Source organism: Columba livia, chromosome 24, assembly GCF_036013475.1.
Source record: "Columba livia isolate bColLiv1 breed racing homer chromosome 24, bColLiv1.pat.W.v2, whole genome shotgun sequence".
Lineage (NCBI taxonomy): Eukaryota > Metazoa > Chordata > Aves > Columbiformes > Columbidae > Columba > Columba livia.
This window is the reverse complement of record NC_088625.1, coordinates 6,019,146-6,044,596: the sequence shown is the minus strand read 5'-3', so window position 1 is coordinate 6,044,596 and position 25,451 is coordinate 6,019,146. Positions and strand designations below refer to the sequence as shown.

The following is a 25,451-nucleotide window of genomic DNA, read 5'->3' as shown; positions in this document are numbered from 1 at the left end:
GGGGTAGGATGCATGAGTGGATCCTATAAAGTGTGGGATGGATCCTATAGAGTGTAGGATGGATGAGTTCCATAGAGTGTAGGATGGATGCATCCTATAGAGTTCAGGTGTCAAACACCTGGTCTGCCACCTTAGCTTAAAGGGGTACTCTTGACTGGGCAAACATTTAATTTTTTAATAAATTAGCCAGATACATGAACTTTAGCAATTACATGTTATTTTTTTAAAGTACCTGTAAAAAGATATTTTGCAACCAGTAGCCAGGGTCGCACTCATGAACTCTACATTATTTCCCATGGATACGACCCCCTCTGCCCTATGGGGAAGGGGGTTTACAGGAAGGGTGGCCCTGAGTATTATTTAACCTGGTCCTAAAGCACATCTTGGTCTTTTACTTTGGTGGCACACCATACCATCTTTGGTGGAACAATTTGAATCCCAAAATGTCCAGTAAGAGAGAGATTGATGCAGAAGGAAGGCAATTTAATGATAGATGGGAAAGTGAATACATGTTTGTGTAGATGTACATGTACATTCAAGCCTTTGAAGGCAACTGTGAGGCTGATGTGGCCCCTAGCGAAAAGGAGCCTGACACCCCTGCTATAGAGTGTAGGGTGGACGGATGGATCCTATCGAGTGTAGGATGGATCCTATGGAGTATAGGATGCATGGGTTCCATCGAGTGTAGTGTGATTGGTCCCATGGAGTGTAGGGTGGATGGATCCTATAGAGTGCAGGGTGGTTGGGTTCCATAAAGTGTAGGGTGGTTGGGTCCCATGGAGTGTAGGGTGGATGGGTCCCATGGAGTGTAGGGTGGATGGATCCTATAGAGTGTAGGGTGGTTGGGTTCCATAAAGTGTAGGGTGGTTGGGTTCCATGGAGTGTAGGATGGATCCTATGGAGTATAGGATGGATGGGTTCCATCGAGTGTAGTGTGGTTGGGTCCCATGGAGTGCAGGGTGGATGGATCCTATGGAGTGTAGGGTGAGTGAGTTCCGTAAAGTGTAGGGTGGTTGGGTACCATGGAGTGTAGAGTGGATGGGTTCCATAAAGTGTAGGGTGGATGGGTCCCATGGAGTGTAGGATGGATGGAACCTATAGACTGTAGGGTGGCTGGTGCCCACAGGGTGTAGGGTGGATGGAACCTATAGAGCAGGGCTGTCAAACTCATTTATACCTGGGGCCACATCAGCCTCGCAGTTGCCCTCAAGGGACCAAATATAATTTTAGCACTGTACAAATGTAGGATCCTATAGAGTGTAGGGTGGTTGGTTCCTATAGAGCACAGGACGGATGGGTCCCATAGGGTTGGGTCCTGTAGAGAAGTAAGTAAGAATTTCATCTTTTAAAGCAGTTGATGCTTCATCATTTTTCTGATCTCCGTTCCATACTGTGGAACTTTTCTACTTTTCTGGTTTTGTCTTCTTTTATATCTTCTACTTCTTCCTCTTCTTCTTCTGTGCCGGATGGCGCAGTTTTCCATCCTCCATCAGGTACCTGCTAACAACATTATAACATCAGGTACCTACTAATACCAACATAACCTCTTGACTTGGTCCTTGCCGTGTTAGGTCAGAAATACCAGTATTTAATTCCTGTAAATGCCAGCCAATCACGTCCATACTTTGGCCAGTCGTTTCCTCATCTCGTCCCCTCATCAGCGACATCTACAAACTGTCAGATTGTCACTTGGGTTGGAAGGATAATCGATCCTACCTCTGTAATACCCAAATTATTAATCTAATCAATTAATTCTGTCGTCTTATTGGAAAGGAGCTGGCGAGCGCAGGTGATGATGCTCATCCTCCCTCTGCATCCCCGCGGCTGCGCGAGGCTGGATGTTAAACCCTGTCTAAGGGAGACTGGACTTAAACCTGGTATCAGGGGAAGCTGGACTTAAACCTGGTATCAGGAAAAACTGAACTTGAAATTGGTATCAGGGAAAACTGAACTTAAACCTGGTATCAGAGGAAGCTGAACTTGAAACTGGTATCAGGGAGAATTGACCTTAAACCCGGTATCAGGGTAAGCTGAACTTAAACCCACTATCAGGGAAAACTGAACTTAAATCTGGTATCAGGGGAAGCTGAACTTAAACCCAGTATCAGGGGAAGCTGAACTTAATTTCAGTATCAGGGGAAGCTGAACTTAATTTCAGTATCAGGGGAAGCTGAACTTAAGCCCACTACCAGGGAAAACTGAACTTAAACCCGAGCTGTGCACCTCAAACTGTTAAGTCGAGTCTTTTTTTTAAACGAAAGCAGCACACGTGACCCCATTGCTCTAAAATGCGTTTATTTCTTTAAAAACCACTATTTTTGAGAGAGGTAAAAGATTTCTTTTAATAATATTTTTGACCTATTATTTGACTTATATTTCTTTTTCTGGTGTAATTTCTATTTATAAGGTATGTATACATTGGTAATGATGTGCATGTGTATAAATAAATGCATATACATGGGCGGGTGAACAATATTTTAGGGCTCGAAAAAGATTGGACACGATCCGGAGGGGGGGGTGATGACGTCAGGGCGCATTGACCACGATCAACCCCCCCTACTCCATTTGGCGATGACGTCACCCCTCTTCTCCAGCGCGTGCCCAGTGCGGTGGCACCGCCCCCCCCCCCCCGCCCCTCCCTGCGAAGCGCGGAGGATGCAGGGCCGCAGGTGGGTGCGGGGCTGGGGGGTCCGGGGTGCTGGGGGGTTGATGTGGGTGCACTGAGGGGTGTGTGTGATTTTGGGGTGCAAGAGGGGGCTGCTGTTGCGTGCGGGGGGTGGGGTGGGTGCAGCGCGGGGGTCGCACGGAGGCGCGGGAGGGGGTCTCAGGGGGCGCGCCGGCGTGGTGCATTGTGGGTGATGCATGCATTGCGGGGTGCGGCGGGGGGGGGATTTTGGGGGTGCATCATTGTGCAAGGTCTGGGGTAAGTCTGGGGGTGGCGCATGGGGGCGGTGGATTTTGGGGGGTGCAGCGGGGAGGTGCATTGTGGGGGGTGCCGGTGTTTGGCGTGGGGGGGGGGGGGGCAGCCCCAGGGGTGCTGCGCTGCACATCAGCATCCGTGCAAGGGTGGTGCATTGTGGGATGCGCATGCGCTGCGCGGGGGGGGGGGCACGGGTGCTTTCGAGGCATTTTGGGGTGTTGGGGAGGGTGTTTTCATGGCGGAGGGTGCATGCACAGAGCTGTGTGTGGGGGGGTGCGGCATGTGCAGGTGCATGCAATTGGGGGGTGCATGTGAATGGTGCAGGCATGTCGGGGTGCATGGTGCATGCACAGTGCGCGTGCACAGAGATGCATACGTGCACTGCGGTGCACGCGTGTGCTAGATGTTTGGGGGGGGGGGGGGCATGAATCCCCAGGGGCATGTGGAGCTGCATGTTTGTGCAGCGTGCACTTGCACCTGTGTGCACCGTGCACGCGTGAGCCTTCATCTGCACGCACCCATTGCACATATGCACCCCCACATGTGTGCGCCCCATGGTGTGCGTGCACTCAGTGCGTGTGCACAGAGCTGCAGGCGTGCCGGAGCATGCAGGTTGCATCCTGCACCGTGTGTACCTGCACAACCCTCTGTGTGCGCACATCCCTTGCACACCTGCATCCCCACATGTGTGCGCCTCACGGTGTGCGTGTGCTCAGCGTGTGTGCATGGAACAGCAGAGGTGCAGGAGTGTGCAGGGTGCATCATGCAGAGTGTGTACATGCAGAGCCCTGTGTGCGCATGCACCCCTTGCACACGTGCACCGTGACACGCTTGCTGAATGTGTGTGCACCGTGCGTGTGTTCGCTGCCAAGTGCACGCGTGTGAGCGTGCGTGTGCAGGGATGTGCACACGTGCTGCAGATGTGTGGAGGTTCCTGCACACGTGCTGCTGCAGGCATGTGGATGTGCACGTGTGCACGGCGGGCGTGTGGACGTGCTGCACCTGGGTGCGTGTGCACACGTGCACAGGCACTACTCAAAGCCCCAGGCTGACTGGGTTTTCCCCCAAAAGCTGCAGCATTTCTCCTCTTCCTCCCCAGGGAAAGCGTGAGCGGGGCTGGGTAAGTGGGTTGGGGAAGTGGCACCTGTACTGGCTTACTACTAGGTTACTACTTGCTTCCCGAGAGGCTACTGATAAGATACTGCTGGGATACTCTCAGAACCTCATGTGGGAGTAGTGAGGTACTACCCAGACACAGCTGAGATACTCTCAGGGTACTACTAAGATGCTATCGGGAGTTTACTGAAATGCTCTCAGGATACTCTGCAGATAGTACTAAGGCACTCTCTGGGTGGCACTAAGATGCAATCAGGATACTATGTGGATGCCACTGGGATACTGCAAGAACACTGCTAAGGTGCTATCAGGGCACTACCAGGATACTATCAAGACACTATGAAGATATTTGCTGCATTTTTTCTGGGTTGCTACTGAGATACTATTATGAAGGTACCACTGGGGTAGTGCTTACTCACCGTCAGGATACTCTCAGGATCCTACAACAGAGAGGGTTAAGATGCTTTCAGCATAGTAACGTTGCACTAAGATAATATCTGGATATTACATCGCACTATCCGGATACTATCAGGACACTACTAAGATATCAGCTGTGAATATTACAACATGATTAGGATCCCATCCAGACACTGCTTATATACTGTTGTGGTACTATCAGGGCACTGTTAGGACACAACTAGGATGCTATTGGGTTGCTCTAGACATAGTATCAGGATATTACAGCATCAGGGTACACCATCAGGGCAGTGCTAAACTATTCAATAGCTGCTACTAGGATACTCTCAGTGTAGCACAAAGGTACTATTAGGATGTTGCTAAGATGTTACCAGGATACTGCCTGGATACTCCAAAGATACTGCTGAGATACTGCCACAATACTATCAAGGCACTACTAAGATACTACCGGGCCATTACTAGGATACTACTAAGGGTACTGATATAATACTATAAAGATATTATCACAACACTACTAAGATGCACTCATTTTTTAGTAGGATACTTCTGAGATCCTACAAAGGCACCAGGAAAGATAATGGTAAGATACTTCCGGGATACTATCAGGGCAACACTCAAACTTTTGGGATACTGTCAACATATTGTTGATACTAATATGATACTTTCAGGCTGCTACTAAGATAGTGATATAGTATAAGGATACTACTAAGATACTACCAATTCAGTAAAAAAGATAGTGTTATGATACTTTTTACATACTATCAGGGTAGCACTAATATACTTTTGGACGACTATCAACGCTTTATTGCTACTAGTAAAGTACTATTAGTATAGTATCAGGGTATCAGTGTATTTCTATGAAGACAGCACTAAGTTGCTGTTCGGATACTGCTAGGATACTATGGAGATACTGTTGATATGTGAGCTCTGGCAGTAGGGTTTCAACCCATATGGCAGCAGCAAAGGGAACGAGGAGCCATGGTGTTGTAACCTGTGAGTAGCCTCACGGGCACCCTCTCCCCGCAGCTAAGGTGACGTGTTGGCGTTGAGGAGGATGGAGGCGCCTCTTGTAAGCCTGGAGGAGGAGTTCGAGGAGGGGCCCATGGACGATGTGGGGACCCCGCTCCGCACCGCCGACCCAGCGCTGGCCGAGCTGGAGAGCTTCTCGGCCGAGATGATGAGCTTCAAGTCCATGGAAGACCTGGTGCAGGAGTTCGATGAGAAGCTCACCGTCTGCTTCCGCAACTACGACGCGGCCACCGAGGGGTTGGCCCCGGTGCGGGGGCGGCTCCAGGTGCAGGAGGAGGAAGAGCGGCTCCAGGATGAGGAGTGAGTAAGGTCCCCCCTACTCCTGGGAGCATGTGCCTCCTCGCACGCCTGCAAAATCCACCCCCCGGTGCAGCGTGATTGTACAACACGTCAGGAGTAATGCTGTAGTATCCTATGAGTCAGGACTCCCTCAGGGTCTGCAAGCCACCTTGCATGCTAGCAAGGTACACCCCACGTGCGACTCAGCCCCCCGCATTGTGGCACAGTCGTGCAGCAGTGTGGAGTAGCTGTGCAGTATCGTAGGAGTAGCTGTATAGGTTCCTATGAGTAGGCCTGCATGCCTCCTTGCATGGTCATGAGATGCGCCCAGTCCTGTGGCCTGCAGGCCTCCCTACCCCATTGCAGCATGGCTGTGTAGCACATCAAAGTAGCGGTTTAGTATGCTATGAGTAACGCCCCTCTGGGACCTATTACACCTCCTTGCATGTTTACAAGGTCTCCACTACGTGCAAATCCACCCCCACCTTGTGGCGTGATCGCATGGCACCTTGGAGTAGCTGCATAGGATCTTTGGACTTGCCATGGAGCATCCTTGAAGTAGCTTGTAGCATCCTTGGAGTAGCTGTGTAGAATCTTTGGAGTTACCGTGTAGCATCCTTGAAGTATCTTGTAGCATCCTTAGACTAGCTGTGTAGAATCTTTGGAGTTGCTGTATAGCATCCTTGGAGTAGCTTGTAGTATCCTTGGGACTAGCTGCGTAGCATCCTTGGAGTAGTTTTATAGGATCCTTGGACTAGCTGTGTAGAATCCTATGAGTAGCCATGTAGGATCCTTGGAGCAGCTGTGTAGCATCCTCTGAGGAGGCACAGCAGGGTGCCCCATGCCACATTGCAATGGGGCCCACCCTTTGGATAAGCACCCCCCCAGAGGTTGAGCTGCGTAAACCTTGAGTAAGTTGTGAATAGAGCTTACCGTCCTGCTTCCCCCACTGACAAAATACAGTGGAAATTGCATTAAAATATATATTTTCATTAGAATCCTTTTTTTTTGCTAGAAAATGCCTTATTTTTGCCCAATTATTGTAACTTTCCTAATGGATTTTTTTTATGTGCTTAAGCGGGATTTCCACCCTCAGGCCGCAATTCCTGAATAATGCTCATTTCTCACTGTGAAAAGTGGACATTTTCAACCTAAAAACCCCCAAATCCCTTTGGATTTTTTTTATCCTTTTTCACCGAAACCTCCTGAGGCCAAATTGCTTCTCAGAATTGGCCAAATCAATTTTTTTGGGGAACAAAAAGGGCGTTTTGGCCCAATGCCGGGGGCGCCGCGCTGTCGCCGGCAGCCACTTCGCGGCGCCGCTTTGTGCCGCTCATTGTGTCTTTTTGGGTCAGTTTGGGCAAAACAAGGCGCTTTTTTTTTCATTCTCCTTGAATGAGCCTTGTGTGCATGGGTGGGGATGGGCTGGGGCCTTAAAGGCGCTTTATTTCCCTAATTATTAACCATTTCTGGCCGTAATTAACGCAGAAATCTGCTGCCGCTTTGCCTGAGCCCACAGGGTGCTGGCCCTTTAAGAGCGGGGCAAAAAGAGCTAATTTAGGGGGATAATAATGTATTTTTTTCCTCACATGCTGCATTTTTACGAAGAATAGGAGTATAGGGGTGGGTTTTTTTGTGAAATATGTGATTTAGGGGGGAATTAAGATCAGGTGAGCAGGGAGATGAGAGAAATAGCCCAAATGAGTGGTTTGGGGGACCGGGGAGGGGCAGGTGGTTTTGGGGTGTTTTAGGGAAAATCAGGATGTGCGCAACGCCACGTTGGACTAAAATTGCCATTTCTGGTGGGAAAATGGGTTTACCTTAATTCTAATTTCTTTTTGTGCTTTTTTTGCCTGTCTTTGGCCTATTTCTGCATTGTTTGACCTTGTTCCCTGGTTTTGACCCTTTTCTCCGTTTTCGACCCTTTTCCCACTGTCGCCACTTTCCTCCTGGTTTCTCTTTCTCCTCCTTCTCTCCCTTGTTCTCCACTTTTCCAGCATTTTCCCCATTTTTCCCTTTCTTCCCCCTTTTTCTTCCATTTTCCCACTTTTCCCCCTTTTTTTCCCCCTTTTCCTCCTTCCTCTGTTCCCCATTTCCCCGTTTCCCTCCCTCCCTTTCCCTTCCTTCCAACTTATCCCCCTTTTTCCTTCTTTTCCCCCTTTCTCACTTTTCTTCCATTTCCCCTCTTTTATCCCTATTTGCCTTTCTCCCATTTTCCCTTCTTTACCCCCTTTTTCTCCTGTTTTCCCCCTTTTCCCGCCTTTTTCCTCTTTTCCCCCTTCCCCCCTTTTCCCAGTTTTTCCAACTTTTCCCCCTTTGCCCCTTTTTTCCTCTTTCTACCATTTTCCCTCCTTTTTCCTCTTTCCCCCCATTTTTACTCTTTTCCCCCTTTTTCCCACTTTTTCCTCTTTTTACCCTTCCCCCCCTTTACCTCTTCCCCCCCTTTTTCCCCCATTTCCCCCTATTTTCCTCTTTCACCTTCCCCCCTTTTTCCTCCTTTTTCCTTAATTTTTCCCCTTTTTTTCCACTTTTTCCTCTTTTTTACCCTTTTTTCCTTTTCCCCTTCCCCCTCTTTCCTTTATCCTTTTTCCTCTTTCCCCCTTTTTCCCTCTTTCCCCCCTTTTTCCCCCATTTCCACCCATTTTCCTCTTTCACCTTCCCCCCTTTTTCCTCCTTTTTCCCCAATTTTTCCTTTTTTCCACTTTTTCCTCTTTTTCACCTTTTTCTACCCTTTTTCTTTTGTTTCCTTTTTCCCCTTCCCCCCTTTTTCCTCCTTTTTCCTCTTCCCCCATTTTTCCTCTTTTCCCCCTTTTTTCCACTTCTTCCTGTTTTTACCCTTTCCCTCCTTTTTCCCTCTTTCCCCCCTTTTCCCCCATTTCCCCCCTATTTTCCTCTTTCACCTTTTTCTACTCCTTTTCCTCTCTTTCCCCCTGTTTCCTGCCCTTATTTCCTCTTTCCCTTTATTCCTCTTTTCCCTCTTTTACTATTTCTCCCCCTATTTCCTCCTTTTCACCTTTTTTTACTTTTTCTCACTTTTTTGTCCTTTTTTCTCCACATTTTTCCCCCTTCCCTCCCTTTTTCCCTCAGTTCCTCCTCCCTTCCCACATACACCTTTTTGGGGTGAAACTGGGCCAAATTGGTCCAGCCCTGTGGGGGAGAATCCAACACCCCTAATAGTGACACAGAGGAGGGGGATTTGGGCGGGGTCAGGACAATTTTGGGGTGTTTTGGGGGCATTTGGGAGCGTCAGGGCCAAGTTTTGGGGTGGTTTGAGGCAGTTTTGCGGTTATTTCCAAGTGGGTTTTCCCAGCTGTTTTTCAGGGTGTTTCTGGGTGTTTTGGGGTTCCAGGACCATATTTTGGGGTGTTTCAGGTCACTTTTGCGGGGGTGACAATTTGGGGTATTACCAAGTAGCATTTTGGGGGCATTTCAGCACGTTCCACGGCTGCGTTTTGGGGACGTTTGAGGCATTTTGGGCACTGCAGACATATTTTGGGGTGTTGGGCAAACTAAGGGATGTTCCAGAGCATCACCACAGTGTTTTGGGCTGTTTTCGGGCATTTCTTTGGGGTATAAGAGCAGCTTTTTGAGGTGTTTTTGGATGTTTCTGAAATATGTTTGACGACAGCATTTTGGGGGCTTCCCCAGGGGCATTTTGGGGTGGTTTGGGGTGTCAGGGCAAGTTTTTTGAGTATTTGAGAGCTTTTTGGGATGGGGCTTTAGGGGCAGCATTTTGGGGCATTTGGGGCAGTATTTTGGGAAAACATTTTCTGGCGTTTCTGGGTGTCCAAAGGTGGCATTTGGGGACATTTGGGGCCATTTAAGGTGTTTTTTAATGTGTTATTTGGTGTTCTTGAGCATTTCAAGCTGGCGTTTTGGAGCTTTAGGGCCTTTTGGAGCATTTTAGTGTGTTTCAGAAAAATATTTTGATGTATTCCAGGGCAGCATTTTGAGGTGTTTTGGGGCCTTTGGGAGTCTCTTGGCACTTTGTTGCGGTGGTTTAGGACAGCATTTGGGGGTATTTTTGGGGCTTTGGGGGCATTTCAGGATGTTTTGGGCATTTTGGGGCATCATGGTTATGTTTTAAGATGGCACTTTTGGTGCATTTCAGGCTCATCTTTCGGGGCATCTGGGGACATTTTGGGACCGTCGCAGTGACCTTTTTGGGGCTGTTTTGATGGCAATATTTGTGGTGTAGTATTTTGGGGTATTTAATGATGATATTTTGAGAAGCGTTGCGATCTTCTAAAGCAGCATTTGGGCTCTTCTGGGTTATAATTTGAGTTGTTACGGGGTGTTTCTGGCATCTCAGGGTGTTCCGGGGCTGCGTTTTGGGGTGTTTTAGGGCATTTTGATGTGCCTGTTTCGGGGTGCATTTCTGAGGTTGGGGGCAAAATTTGGGGGTTACCACTCACCACCCACCTCCCCGCAGGGTCTGGGACGCTCTCACTGATGGTTTCGCCCCCCGGGGCTCCCCCCGGCCCTGGCTGCTCCCCGAGGCCGAGACCCCCGACAGCACCGACCCCCAGGTACAACCGTGACCCCCCTTGGCTCCCCACATCCCCCCTATTCCCCGCATGATCCCGCGGTGATGCTTGACAGCTGTCAATCAACCCCAAGGCTTGGCAACAATCAGAGAGCACTGCAAACTACTCCAAAAATGGTATTTTGAGGGGAGCCGCAGCACCAACGCAGCGGGTGTCGATGTTTTAAGGTGAAATCACACTGAAATGGGCAAGATGAAGTGTTTGATTTTGACAATCTGGTCTTTGACAGTTTGCCCCCAAGCCAGGGGTGAGATGGTATATTTTTTGAGGTAGAAAACAGTATTTTCTTCGTTATAGTGAGTTCATGCTGTGAATAGTGGCATTTGGGGTTGTGGGAGGGCTGCAAAGATGCCCCAAAATCCACTGGATTTGACCATTTGGATGTTACACAACCTGTTGCTTAAATGGGGAGGAGAAGGTAAATATCTTGGGTTATTTTCTGCTAAAAAGGTGAAGCAGCCTGCAAAAGGTGGTAAAAAAGAAGATGCCTCCCTGTCCAGCATCTCCATCCAACATCTCCCCATCCAGCGTTCCCCTCAAACATCTCCCCATCTGATGTCCCACCCAATGACTCCATCTGACCTCTTCCCAGTTCAGTGTCACCATCCATTGTCTCCCAATTCAACATGCCCACCATCTCCATCCAGCATCTCCAACACCTCCCCCCATCCAACATCACCATCTAATTCATTAATTCAAGCATCTCTCCACCCAACATCTCCATCCTACATCCAACTTCTCCATGTCCATCTTCACAGTCCAGTGTCTCCATCCAACAACTCTCCATCTTCTCCCCATCCAACATCTCTATCTGTCTCCTTGCAGCATTTCCCTATCCAACACTTCCCTGTCCATCATCTCCCTCTCCAACTTCTCCAGCATCACCATCCAGCATCCCTGTGCAAAGTCCCCATCCAAAGTCCCGTCCAACATTTCCCCGTCCACCATCTCCATCCATCTCTACCCAGTGTCCCTGTCCAACATCTTTCCATGCAGTGTTCCTATCCAATGTCTTCATTCAACATCCCCATCCAACATCTCCACCTAAAGCCCTGATCCTCTGTCTGCCCATCCAACATTCTCACCATCTCCATCCAGCATCTCCAACACCTCCCTGTCCAATGTCACCATCTCGTTTATTAATTCAAGCATCTCCATCCAACATCTCCATGCAACACACCTGTACTTCAGCCTGCCCAACTTCCAAGTCCAGTATCTCCATCCAACAACTCTCCATCATCTCCCCATCCAACCTCTCTGTCTCCTTGCAACATTTCCCCATCCAATGCTTCCTTGTCTGTCATTTCCCTGTCCACCATCTCCATCCATCTCTGCCCAGTGTCCCTGTCCATCCATTGTTCCCATCCAATGTCCTCATCCAACATCTCCACCCAATGCCCCCATCTGGTGTCTCCATCTGACCTCTTCCCCATTCAGCACTGTCTTCCCATCCAACATCCCCATCATCTTCATCCAGCATCTCCAGCACCTCCCCATCCAATGTCACCATCTCATTTATTAATTCAAACATTTCTCCATCCAACATTCCCATACTTCTCCCTGACCAGCTTTGCAGTCCAGTGTCTCCATCCAACAAATCTCCATCATCTCTCCATCCAACTTCTCTCTCTCCTTGCAACACTTCCCCATCCAACACTTCCCTGCCCATCATCTTCATCTCCTATGTCTCCAGCATCCCTGTGCAAAGTCCCCATCCAAAGTCCCATCCAGCATTCCCCCTGCCCACCATCTCCATCCATCTCTACACAGTGTCCCTGTCCAACATCTTTCCATCCAATGATCCCATCCCACGTCTTCATCCAATATCTCCATCCAACATCTCCACCTAAAACCCTCATCCACTATCTCCCCATCCAGTATCTCCCCATCCAAGCTACCCATCCACGTCCCCATCCCGTGTCCCCCCATGCAGCGTGTCCCTCTGAGCTGTGGTTCCCTGGTGGCTCTTCCTGTCTCTTGTGTCAGGGCCATGTCTGTGGCCGTGTCCATGGTGCCACCACGGCCACCCAGCCCGTGTCTCCTGCAGCTCTGCAAGAAGGAGGAGGAGGAGGAGCTCACCGAGAGGAGCGAGCAAGACTCGGGCATCAACGAGGAGCCGCTGCTGACAGCAGAGCAGGTACCCCTGGTCCTCATGGCCACCGGGACACCCACCTGTCCCCCAGAATCCAGTCCCAGCGTGGACCCAGCCCACCCCAACCCTGTGGCCACCTGCTGAAAGCACAAAAATAAGGCCAAATCCCCAAATACTGTCATTTTGGGATGCGGGATGCAGGACATGGGGTACAGAAGGGGATGTGGTGCAGGGTGTGGGGTCAGGGTTTGGGTGGGATTGGGGTGCAGGTGCATGTGAGCGGCACAGGGCAAAGGATGAAAACGTGGGAGGCAGATGTGGGGATCAGAGCCAATTTTTGGGGTGTTTTTGGGCAGTTTGGGTTCTTCCCCAGGGGCATTTTGTGGTATCAGGGCAGTTTTTTGGAGCACTGGAGAGCTTTTTGTGGTGGGGGTTTGGGACAGTGTTTTGAGGTGTTTCAGGGTGTTCTGGGACATCATTTTGGGACATTTTGAAGAATTTTGGGCAGTGTTTCAAGAAGACATTTGATGGTGTTTCTGGGTGTACAAAGGTGGCATTTGGAGATGTTTTGGGGCATTTCAGGTTTTTTTTGGGGGGGAGTGGTGGTTTGGAGCATTTCAGGGTGACATTTTGGAGCTTTGGGACATTTTGGGTCATTTTGGGGTGTTCCAGAAGGACATTTTGAGGTGTTCCAGGGCAGCATTTTGAGGTGTTTTGGGGCCTGTCAGAGGGTTTTGGCGCTTAGTGGGGCTGTAGGTTCCAGGTTGGAGATGTGGGGCAGGAGATGTGGGGGCAGCTGCAGGATCCAGGATGCAGAGTGGAGGGAGCGGGATGCAGACACATGTGCAGGATGCAGATTAGGATGCAGATGCAGGTCTGGGGTCCAAGTGCCCATGGGGGTGCGGGATTTGGGTGCAGATGGGAATGGGGGAGGCAGCTGCTGGATGCAAGTGGACAGCGCAGGTAGAGAAGGATGCAAATGAAGTTGCAGGATGAAGGGGAGAATGCAGGATGTCAGGTCTGGGATGCAGATGGAGGATTTGGGTACAGCATGAAGGGAGCAGGTTGCAGATGGAGGATGCAGGTTCCAGGATGCTGATACAGATGGGCGATGCAGGATGACAGGAGCAGGATGCAGATTGGGATGTAGGATGTGGGATTTAGATGCAGATGGGAATGGGAGATGCAGCTGCTGGATGCAAATGATGGCGCAGGTAGAGATGGATGCAAATGCAGGTGCAGGATGAAGGGACCAGGATGAAGGAGAGTATGCGGGATGTGGGGTACGGGATGCCAATAAGGATGGAGGAGGCAGGGTGATGGGAGCAGGTTGCAGGCGGTGGATGCAGGATGCATGGTCCAGGATCTGGATGCCGATACAAATGCAGGTGCAGGATGAAGGGAACGGGATACAGATGCAGATGGAAGGTGCAGGATGCAGGATCCAGGACGCTGATACAGATGGAGGATGCGGTATGATGGGAGCACGATGTAGACACAGGTGTGGGATGTAAATTGGGATGTAGGATGTGGGATTTAGATGTAGATGGGAATGGGGGATGCAGCTGTCAGATGCAGATGGACGGCACGGGGTAGAGATGGATGCAAACGCAGGTGCAGGATGAAGGGGAGGATGTGAGACACGGGGTCCAGGATGCCGATGGAGGATACAGGATGCAGGGTTCAGGATGCCGATGCAGATGGAGGATGCAGGATGGAGGGAGCAGGATGCAGATGGAGGAGGGGGGTTGCAGGTTCCAGGATGCAGGTTGCCATTACAGATGGACGATGCAAGTGCAGGGTACAGGGGATGATGCAGGATCCAGGATGCTGATACAGATGGAGGATGCAGGATGAAGGGGAGGATTGAGGATGCAGGTTCCAGGGCGCCGATGCAGCTGGAGGATGAAGGGAGCAGGTTGCAGATGGAGGATGCAGGGTCCAGGATCCTGTTGCAGATGGAGGATGTGGATGCAGGAGGAGGGAGAGAATGCAGGGTCCAGGATGCTGATACAGATGGAGGATGTCGCTCCAGGATACAGTGGAGGATACGGGACGCAGGATACAGGATGCCAATGCAGCTGAAGGATGTGGCTGTGGGCTGCGGGGTGTAGATGTGATGTGCAGGTAGGATGCAGGTGCAGATGGAGGACACCGATGCCCGGCAGGTCATCGAGGAGCTGGAGGAGCTGATGCAGAGTTCGCCGGACCCTGAGGCTGACCCTGAGGGTGATGAGGATGAGGAGGAGGAGGAAGAGGAGGAGACTGAGGCCGATGCTGAAGGCGAAGGCGGTGGCGAGGGCACGGAGCCCATCCTCCTGCGGGAGCTGCGCGCTTTCCCCCCTGCCTTCAACAACAACTGCTCCCACGAAGGTACGGCCAGCAAAACCCCCGCCAGGCACTTTTTGGGGGCAATTCCAACCAAAGTGGACAATTGAGTCTCTGCAGGCTGCAGTGCTTACACGCTGTTTGGCCAGGAGGGGGCTCTTGGCAAAAAATTAACCCGACGAGGATCCTGCTTGTAGCGTTGCTTTAAATGCACCCAGGGTTTAGCCTCGCTCACTGCGCATTTTGCAAAATGCTTTGTGCATTGTGTGCAGCACTAAACGGCTTTTGCTGAGCACATTGCGCTTTTCCTCAAAGCGCTTGGCATTTTGCAAAACGCACCGCAGCAATGTCCTGTGCCTTGCGTGGGTGGTGTCGTGCACCGTCCTTTCTCCGTGCACACCGAGCTTTGTGCTACACTTGCCCAGCATTTTGCACAAATGCCTCATGTTCTTTGCATTGTGCTGTTCGCAACCTGCATTTCGGGAAATGCGCTTTCCTGACGGCACCGTGTGTGTGACTGAGCGGGCCGGGCGCTGGGCCGAGCTGTGCACGGTGCACGTTCCCAACCGCACGGGGCGTCTTGCTGCGTATTTCACTCGCCTGAATGCACCGAGTGCCGCTAAATGCACCGCACACCAGGCGTTGGCCTGATTGCACCACACGTTTTCCTGGTTGCACCATGCATTTTGCTAAATACATGGAAAATCTGGTGGGCGCTGGGCCGAGCTGTGCACGGTGCACGTTCCCAACCGCACGGGGCGTCTTGCTGCGTATTTCACTCGCCTGAATGCACCGAGTGCCGCTAAATGCACTGCACACCAGGCGTTGGCCTGATTGCACCACACGTTTTCCTGGTTGCACCATGCATTTTGCTAAATACATGGAAAATCTGGTGGTGCTTTGTGACTAATTGCATTTTGCATTGCCTCAGTTTGCTAAGCACCCCGTGCAGCGCGCATTTAACCGCACCGTGCATCGTGCAGGGCGTCTCTACCTGCCCAGCGTGTGCCACTAAATGCACAAGGCTTGTCGCTAACGCCAAGGTGCACGTCACTAACTTCCCCAAGCGTTTCGCTAATTGCTCTGTGCATTCCCCTAATTGCACAGTGCGTTTCATTTGTTGCACCATGTGTGTCACTAATTGCACCAGGCAATTGGTAATTGCTCTGGGTGCGTTGTTTATCACGCCGGGCCCATCAGTAATCGCGCGATATGTTTGTTTATCGGTGGCCCAATAAATGCACCGTGCAGCTCATTAATCACGTGATGCATTTTAGCAGTTCCAGTCTGCGTTTCACTAATTGCACCGTGCATTTTATTAATTGCCCCGGGAATTTCACTAATTGCACAGGCGTATCACTAATTCCCCTGGACGTGCCACTAATTGCATTGTGCACATCACTAATTGCACCAAGCATGTTATTAATCGTATCAAGCACTTTACTAATTGCACCAGGAATGACACTGACTGCACCAGACGTCACTAATTGCACTTAACACATGGGACGTTGCACCAGTTGCACCAAGCAGCACACTAATTGCTTCCCTTAATAATTACAGCGTGCATCTCGCTAATGACATATTGCAGCCTGCATTTCCCTGATTTACTGTGCATGCAATTATTTGCATTGTGCATGTCACTATTTGCATGAGGCATCCAGCTAATCGCCCCCAGCACCTTAATAATGGTGCCACGTGGCTCGTTATCACTGTTTGCAAACTCCAGCATGCATTACGCTAATTGCTCTGGGCATCATATTAATTGCACCAGGCATCGCCCTGGTTGCAGTGTGCATTGCGTGCATTGCACAGGTGCCTCACTGGTTGCAGCGGGCAGCCCCATGCACCTGAATAATTGCAGCCTGTACCGCACTAAGTGCACAAAGCATTTTGCAAATTTTAATATGCATTTTCCTAATTGCACATCAGTGATTGCACCAGGCTTTTGATTAATGGCTCCATGCACCACACTGGTCCCGCCAGGCATTTCTTTTCTTGCGCTGCACGTTGCACTTATTCCACGTTGCATTGCACTTTTTGCACCAGGCATTTCATGTATTGCACTGTGCATTGCACTTTCGACACTGGACATTTCATTTGTCGCATTGTGCATTGCACTTTTTGCACCAAACATTCCATTCCTTGCACTGTGCATTGCACATATCACAATGAGCATTTTGCTTCTGCACTGTGCGTTGCACTTTTTGCACTGGGCTTTTCACTTATTGCACCAAGAGTTTCATTTGCACTTTTGGCACTGGGCATCACATTTATTGCAACTATTGCCATGCACATTTCACTTATTCCACCAAGGATTGCACTTTTTGCCCCGTGCATTTCATGTATTGCTCTGTGCATTGTATTTTTGCAGTGAGCGTTTCATTTATTGCACCAGGCATTTCACTTATTGCTTTGTGGATTGCTTGTTTTTCACTGAGCATTCCACTTACTCCACCGAGCATTGCACTTATTGCACTGGGCATTTAGCTTGTTGCACCAGGAATTGCATTCATTGTGCTGTGCATTGCACTTTTTGCACTGTGTGTTGCATAATTTGCCCCACGCATTACACTCATTGTGCTGCGTGTTTCACTTTTTGTACTGGGCGTTTCGCTTATTACACCGGGCATTGCATTTATTGCAACATGCACTGCAACTTTGCAGTGGTCATTTCCTTTTTTGCCCTGTTTATTGCCCTTATTGCACCAGGCATGTCATTTATTGCCCTGCGCATTGCACGTTTGGCACCAGGCATTGCGCTTAAAGCACTTTGCATGTCATTTATTGCACCAGACATTTCATTTATCACACTGGGCATTGCGTTCATTGCAATATTTCTTGCAATATGCATTGCACTTTTTGCACAGGGCATTGCACTTTTTGCACCATTCTTTGCCCTTATTGCACCAGGCATGTCATTTATTGCCCTGGGCATGACGCTTTCGGCACCAGGCATTTCACTTACTGCTTTGTGCATTGCTTGTTTTTCACTGGGCATTTCACTTACTGCACCGAGCATTGCACTTATTGCACCAGGAATTTAAGTTATTGCACTGTGCATTGCGTGCTTTGCCCCATGCATTGCACTCATTGTGCTGCGCCTTGTACATGTTGCACCGGGCTTTTCATTTAATGCACCGCCCATCACAATTTTGCACAAGGCATTGAATCATTTCATCTGTTGCACTGTGCATTGCACTTCTTGTGCTGTTTGTTGCCCTTATTGCACCAGGCATGCCATTTATTGCACTGCACATGGCACTTTTGGCACTGTGCATTGCATTTTTTGCACCATGCATTGCAGTTTTTGCTCTGTGCATTGCAGTTTGTGCACTGTTGCATTTTGCACTGTTGTGCACGTTGCATTTTGCACTCTGTGCATCGCATGCTTTACACTGTGCATGGCAGGTTTTGCACCGTGCATTGCAGTTTTTGCACCGTTGCAATTTGTGCACTGTGCATTGCATATTTGTGCTCTGTGCATTGCAGTTTGTGCACTGTGCATTGCAGCTTTTGCACCGTGCATTGCAGTTTTTGCACCATGCCTTGCAGTGTTTGCTCTGTGCATTGCAGTTTGTGCACTGTGCATTGCAGCTTTTGCACCGTGCATTGCAGTTTTTTGCACTGTGCACTGCAGCTTTTGCTCCATGCATTGCATGTTTGCACTCCATGCATTGCAGTTTTTGCTCTGTGCATTGCACTTTTTGCACCGTGCATTGTAGTTTTTGCTTTGTGCATTGCACTTTTTGCACCATGCATTGCAGTTTTTTGCACTGTGCACTGCAGCTTTTGCTCCATGCATTGCATGTTTGCACTCCATGCATTGCAGTTTTTGCTCTGTGCATTGCAGCTCCTGCACCGTGCATTGCAGTTTGTGCTCTGTGCATTGCACACTTTACACTGTGCATTACACGTTTTACACCATGCATTGCACTTTTCGCACCATGCACTGTACATTTTGCACCATGCACTGCAAATTTTGCACCGTGCATTGCAGTTTGCGCTCTGTGCATTGCAGTTTGCGCTCTGTGCAGCGCACGCTTTACACCGTGCATTGCGCATTTTGCACTGTGCATTGCATGTTTTGCACTGTGCACTGCACTTTTTGCACCGTGTCTTGCAGTTTGTACTCTGTGCATTGCAGTTTGCGCTCTGTGCAGTGCACGCTTTACACCGTGCATTGCACGTTTTGCACTGCGCATCGCATCTTTTGCACTGCGCATTGCAATTTGTGCACCATGCACTGTACTTTTTGCACCATGCACCACAAATTTTGCACCATGCATTGCAGTTTGCGGTCTGTGCATCACACGCTTTACACCGTGCATTGCACGTTTTGCACTGTGCTTTGGATGTTTTGCACTGTGCACTGCACTTTTTGCACCATGCACTGTACTTTTTGCACCGTGCACTGCAAATTTTGCACCGTGTGTTGCAGTTTGTGCTCTGTGCGTCGCCCACTTTCCACTGTGCATTACACGTTTTGCATTTTGCATCGCATGTTTTGCACCGCGTATTGCATGTTTTGCACCATGCACTGTACTTTTTGCACCGTGCACTGCAAATTTTGCACCGTTCGTTGCATTTTGCACTCTGTGCATTGCAGTTTGCACTCTGTGCATCGCACGCTTTACACTGTGCATTGCACGTTTTGCACCGTGCATTGCATGTTTTGCACCATGCACTGTACTTTTTGCACCGTGCACTGCAAATTTTGCACCGTGTGTTGCAGTTTGCGCTCTGTGCAACGCACGCTTTATGCCGTGCATTGCGCATTTTGCACTGTGCATTGCATATTTTGCACTGTGCACTGCAAGTTTTGCACCGTGCATTGCAGTTTATGCTATGTGCAACGCATGCTTTATGCCGTGCATTGTGCATTTTGCACTGTGCATTGCATATTTTGCACTGTGCATTGCACTTCTTGCACTGTGCACTGCAAGTTTTGCACCGTGTGTTGCAGTTTGTGCTCTGTGCAGCGCACGCTTTACGCCGTGCATTGCGCATTTTGCACTATGCATTGCATGTCTTGCACCGTGCACTGCACTTTTTGCACTGTGTGTTGCAGTTTGCGCTCTGTGCATCACACGCTCTACACCGTGCATTGCACATTTTGCACTGTGCGTTGCATGTTTTGCGCCGTGCACCCACACTATTTGCACCGCGCGTTGCACTTTTTGCACCGCGCGTTGCACTTTTTGCACTGCACATGGCATGTTTCACCCCATGCGTCTCCCTAACGGCCCCGCGCGGGTCTCTGCCGGGGTGCCCGCTGCAGGGCTGGCCCGTTTGTCCCCGCGGGAGCTGGCGGCGGCGCTGGGGCGCGCGGAGGCGGCGAGCCGGGCGTTGTCGGCGGAGCTGGTGGCGCAGCTGGCGCGGCGGGACGAGCTGGCATTCGAGAAGGAGGTGAAGACGGCGTTCATCGGGGCGCTGCTGGCCGTGCAGGGCGAGCAGCGCGAGCAGAGAGAGGCCGCCCGGCGCCGCCGCCGCGACCGAGGGCTCAGCGTGCAGGGCGGGCGCCCCGTGAACAACATGCCCCGCAAGGTGGGGACATGGAGTGACGTGATGGGGGGATGGGGGACAGGGCAGAGGGATGTGGGGTGGGGAGACGTGGGGCAGGATGCAGGGACAGGATGGGTGACGGGGCAGGAGGATGTGGGGACCGGAGACACGGGGTAGGGGCATGGGGGATGTGGGGACAGAATGACACAGAGGGACACGAGACAGGAGGGTGTGGGATGGGATGGAATTACATGGGACAGGACAAAGAGACATGGGACATGGGGAGCTGAGGTGGGAAATGATGGATGGGGAGACATGGGGTGTGGGGACAGCATGGGGACAAGGATGGAGGGGACTTGGGGTGGGGGGAGATGGGGGCTTGGGGGGACATGGGGTAAGGGGGTGAGGGGTGGGGTGACATGGGACAGGGGGATGTGGGGACAGCGGAATGAGGGATTTGGGGACATGGGGCAGGGGGATATGGGGACAGAATGACACAGAGGGACACGAGACAGGAGGGTGTGGTATGGGATGGCATTACATGGGACAGGACAAAGGGACATGGGACATGGGGAGCTGAGGTGGGAAATGATGGATAGGGAGACATGGGGTGTGGGGACAGCATGGGGACAAGGATGGAGGGGACTTGGGGTGGGGGGAGATGGGGGCTTGGGGGGACATGGGGTAAGGGGGTGAGGGGTGGGGTGACATGGGACAGGGGGATGCGGGGACAGCGGAATGAGGGATTTGGGGACATGGGGATGTGGGGACCAGATGGGTGATGGGGCAGAAGGACATCAGGGACACGGGGCAGGAGGATGAGGGATGGGGGAATGAGGGATTTGGGGACATGGGGCAGGGGGAGATGGGGACAAAATGGCAGAAGGGAATGTGGGACGGAGGTACATGGGATAGGATAAAGACACATGGGACATGGGGCAGGGGAATGAGGGATGGGGGGACATGGAATGACATGATGTGGGGACAGGGGACAGGGCAGGGGGATGTGGGATGGGGGAATATGGGCTGAGGTGACATGGGACAGGGATGTGGGGACAGGATGGGTGACAGGGGATGGGGCAGGGTGAGGGATGGGGAGGATATGGGAAGGGGACATGGGGCAGGGATGTGGGGACACAGGACAATGGGAAGTGGGCAATGTGGAGACAGGGTAGTGAGATAAGGGACAGGGGAACTTGAGGTGGGGAACATAGGGACTTGGGGGACAGGGTAAGGAGATGAGGGGCCATGGGACAGTGGGATGTGTGGATAAGATGGCACAGAGGGACAGGAATGTGGGATGGGGGGATGTGGGGACAGGGACATGGACATGGCGGGCAGGGGGGGACATGGGACAATGGGATACAGGGACAGGGGATGTGGGACAGGGCAGAGGGATGTGAGGCAGGGGGATGAGGAATGGAGGGACATGGGGCAGGGGGATGCAGGGACAAAATGGCATGAGAGGACATGGGGCAGAACAAAGGGACATGGGGACCTGGAGCAGGGGAATGATGGATGGGGGGACCTGGGATGAGGGGACAGGGGGATAAAGGATGGGGGGACATGGGACAAGGATGCGAGGACAAGACAGGTGATATGTAGCAGGACAAAGGGACATGAGGATCTGGGGCAGGAGAATGGGAGAACATGGGGACAAGGATGCAGCGACAAGATGTGGGACAGGGACACAGGGCGGGAGGATGAGGGATGGAGGGATGTGGGGACAGGGGGACATGGGGCAGGGGGATGAGGGAACAAGAGGGGATGGGACAAGGGGACATGGGGATGGGACAAGGGGACGTGGGCACAGGAGGCTGGGGGGACATGGCTTTGGGTGTGAGTCCAGGAGCCGGGAGGGGACACGAGTGCCCATGGCGGTGCCACGGGTGACATCCGTGTCTGCGGGAGGTGACAGGGTGACACGGGTGTCCCCAGCGCTTCAGCATGGAGGGCATCTCCAGCATCCTGCACTCGGGGCTGCGCCAGACCTTCGGCCCCGCCGCCAGCGAGAAACAGGTGCCCTTTGACCCTTTTTCCCCCCAAAATTGCCCACATTTTTAAATTCCATAACCTCACTCCATCCCCTACACCCCAAAAATCACGTTTCACTCCCCAAAACCCCTCCCTGGGGCTTCACGGTTGGGCGGGTTTTGCAGCATGCGATTAATTCGATACTCCCCAAAATACCTGCGAGTTCCAAGCAATCACAGCAAAAATCGCGGAGATTTTCCGCTTTGGCATCAATTTGGGGTGATTTGTGACAGTTTTGTGCCATCTGGGTCACTGTTTGGTTCATTTTCAGTACCTGAACACGGTGATTCCCTATGAGAAGAAGGGCTCGCCGCCCTCCGTTGAGGACCTGCAGATGCTCACCAACAGTGAGTGCTCCTTCCAGCTGCCATTTTCGGGCAAAATCAGCTGGTTTGCGTCACCTGATGTGGCGGATTTGGGACGCAAACACCCCTTTTGTGTTGCTTGGGGTGTGTTATTGCGAATTCAGGACGGAATCCCCTTTCTTTCTGGTTTATTTGCGTCGTCGCTGCGTGGGCGACTCGAGGGGCAATCGGCTGTGTTGCGTCATTGCGACAAAGCCCATTTTGGGGGGGAAAGCCCTGTTTTGCAGCACGGTTTGGGCGCGACCACCCGTTTTCCATCACTGCAGCTCATTTGCAGCACGCACCTTCCCAATTTATCACCCTCAGCAGCGCCGATTTGGGGGTAAAATACCCGTTTTGCATGGCTGCGGGTTGGCGGTTTGGGGGTGAAAATGTGGGTTTTGGGGATCTCTGGTGCCTGTGGGGCTGTTTTGAAGGGGACAAGGGACATTTTTGGGGCTGCAGGGTCACCTCATATGTCCCTTTTGCCTCCCAGTCTTGTTCGCCATGAAGGAGGGGAATGAGAAGGTGCCCACGCTGCTCACGGACTATATCCTCAAAGGTACCTGCTCCCCCTGCATCCCTCGTGCATCCCTCGTGCATCCCTTGTGCATCCTTCATGCATCCCTCGTGCATCCTCTGTGCATCCTCTGTGCATCCCTTGTGCATCCCCTGTGCATCCTTCGTGCATCCCTTGTGCATCCCTCATGCATCCCCTGTGCATCCTTCATGCATTCCCTGTGCATCCCTCGTGCATCCCTCATGCATCCCCTGTGCATGCCCTGTGCATCCCTCGTGCATCCCTCGTGCATCCCTCGTGCATCCCTCATGCATCCCTCGTGCATCCTCTGTGCATCCCTTGTGCATCCCCTGTGCATCCTTCGTGCATCCCTTGTGCATCCCTTGTGCATCCCTTCTACATCCAGCATGCACCATTGTGCACCCTCGTGCATCATTGTGTGTGCTCACGCATCCCCATGCACACTCATGTATCCCCCTGCACACTTGTGCATCCTTGTGCATCCCTATGCACATTTCTGCATCCTCATACATCCTTGTGCACCCTCATGAGTCCCTGTACATGCTCGTGTATCCCTGTGCATGCTCGTGCATCGTTTTGCATCCTCCTGCATCCCTATACACGTTCATTTACACTCCTGCATCTCCATGCATCCCCACGCATCCCTGTGCACACTTGCACATCATTGTGCATCTTCTTGCATCCCTATACACGTTCATACACACTCATGCATGCTTGTGCACCACCATGCAGCCCCATGCACACTTGTGCATCCCATGCACACTCGTGCATCATCGTGCATCCTCATGTATGCTCTTGCACAGCTGTGCATCCCCGTGTACACTCGTGCATCATTGTGCATCCTCATGTGTGCTTGTGCATCGTCATGCATGCCTGTGCACATCTGTGCATCGTGTATACTCGCACATCCCCGTGCATACTTGTGTATCATTATGCATCCTCGTGCATCCCTTTGCACGCTCGTGCAGCCTCATACATACCTGTGCACGTTCATGGACACTCCTTGTGCATCCCTGTGCACACTTGCACAGCCTCACACACACCTATGCACGTTCATGCCTACTCCTTGTGCATCCCTGTGCACACTCGTGCAGCCTCATACATACCTATGCCCGTTCATGCCAACTCCTCGTGCATCCCTGTGCACGCTCGTGCATCATTGTGCACACTCATGCATCCCTGTGCATATTCGTGCATCCCCGTGCGCATTTGTGCATCATTGCGCATCCTCATCCTTATGCACGTTAGTGCGCATTTGTACATCATCATGCATGTGTGCACTCTTGTGCATCCTCATGCATCCCTGTGCACCCTCGTGCCCCTGGTGCTCACCCGTCCCTTCTCTTGCAGTTCTCTGCCCGACCTGATGCCGCCGCCCCCGGAAAATGGGGCAAAACCCCAGGAAAATGGGTCACCCGCAACCCCCCCACCCCGCACCTCCCCCCTTTGCACAGCTGGGAAATAAATAATTCGTTTCATTAATTAACCAACCGGCCTCCAGCATCTCCATCGTCCCCCCCCCCGGCTCGCCATGCGGTTTGGCAACCATTTGATCCAAAAAAACGCACTTTTTGGGGTGGAAAATACCGCAATACAGACAAAGACTTTGCTGCCGCGCTCGTGAATATTCATCTTATCAAATATGCAAATTTCCAGCTTAATGAGCCGCTGGTGCGATTGGTGTGGAAAACGTGGCTGTAAATTGCAGTTTTGAGGGGATTTTTCCTGTTTTCAGCTTTTCTGTGGCCCCATTTTCTGCTAAAAATGGTGCAAAAGTCATCCTTCTCCCCGTCCCCCCCCGCCCCCACAAAATCAAGCCATTAATTATCAGCAGCTCATTAGGAAGTGGGCGGGGGGGGTTGGATTTTGGGGAGAATTGCTGGGTTTTGGGGTTTCTCCCTCATTTTTCAGGCTTGTCCCTGATTTTGGGGTTATTGCTCATTTTTGGAGACCATCACGTGTTTTCAGGCAACTTCAGGCAGTTTGGGGCAAAGTCAGTTATTTTGGGGAGATTGATGCATTTTGGGGAGAGCGTAGTTTTGAGGGAACATCAAGTGTAAGCTGGGGAATGACCTATTAGAGAGCAGCGTAGGGGAAAGGGAGCTGGGGGTCCTGGGGACAGCAGGGTGACCATGAGCCAGCACTGGGCCCTTGTGGCCAGGAAGCCAATGGTACCTGGGGTGGGTTAGAAGGGGGTGGTCAGTAGGTCAGAGAGGTTCTCCTGCCCCTCTGCTCTGCCCTGGGGAGACCACACCTGGAATCTTGTGTCCAGCTGTGGCCCCTCAGTTCCAGCAGGACAGGG

At 51.4% G+C, this 25,451-nt stretch overlaps 1 protein-coding gene across 4 annotated transcripts; it reads left to right on the top strand.

Annotated features, from left to right (window-relative positions):
- The first annotated feature begins 2,572 nt into the window (after nucleotides 1-2,572).
- Nucleotides 2,573-24,635, top strand: FEZ1 (fasciculation and elongation protein zeta 1). Of its 4 annotated transcripts, none has more exons than XM_065040639.1 (10): nucleotides 2,573-2,669; nucleotides 5,480-5,782; nucleotides 10,194-10,290; nucleotides 12,356-12,445; nucleotides 14,569-14,773; nucleotides 20,007-20,272; nucleotides 22,169-22,249; nucleotides 22,536-22,611; nucleotides 23,105-23,170; nucleotides 24,500-24,635. In XM_065040639.1, exons 2-10 carry the CDS (start codon nucleotides 5,508-5,510, stop codon nucleotides 24,514-24,516), a joined length of 1,173 nt encoding a protein of 390 aa, XP_064896711.1. In that variant the 5' UTR covers nucleotides 2,573-2,669; nucleotides 5,480-5,507; the 3' UTR covers nucleotides 24,517-24,635. The 4 variants fall into 4 exon arrangements, with proteins under 4 accessions (XP_064896711.1, XP_064896712.1, XP_064896713.1 ...); XM_065040640.1 differs by lacking the exon at nucleotides 2,573-2,669 and adding an exon at nucleotides 3,333-4,040; XM_065040641.1 differs by lacking the exon at nucleotides 2,573-2,669 and adding an exon at nucleotides 5,010-5,033.
- The last annotated feature ends 816 nt before the right edge of the window (nucleotides 24,636-25,451 follow it).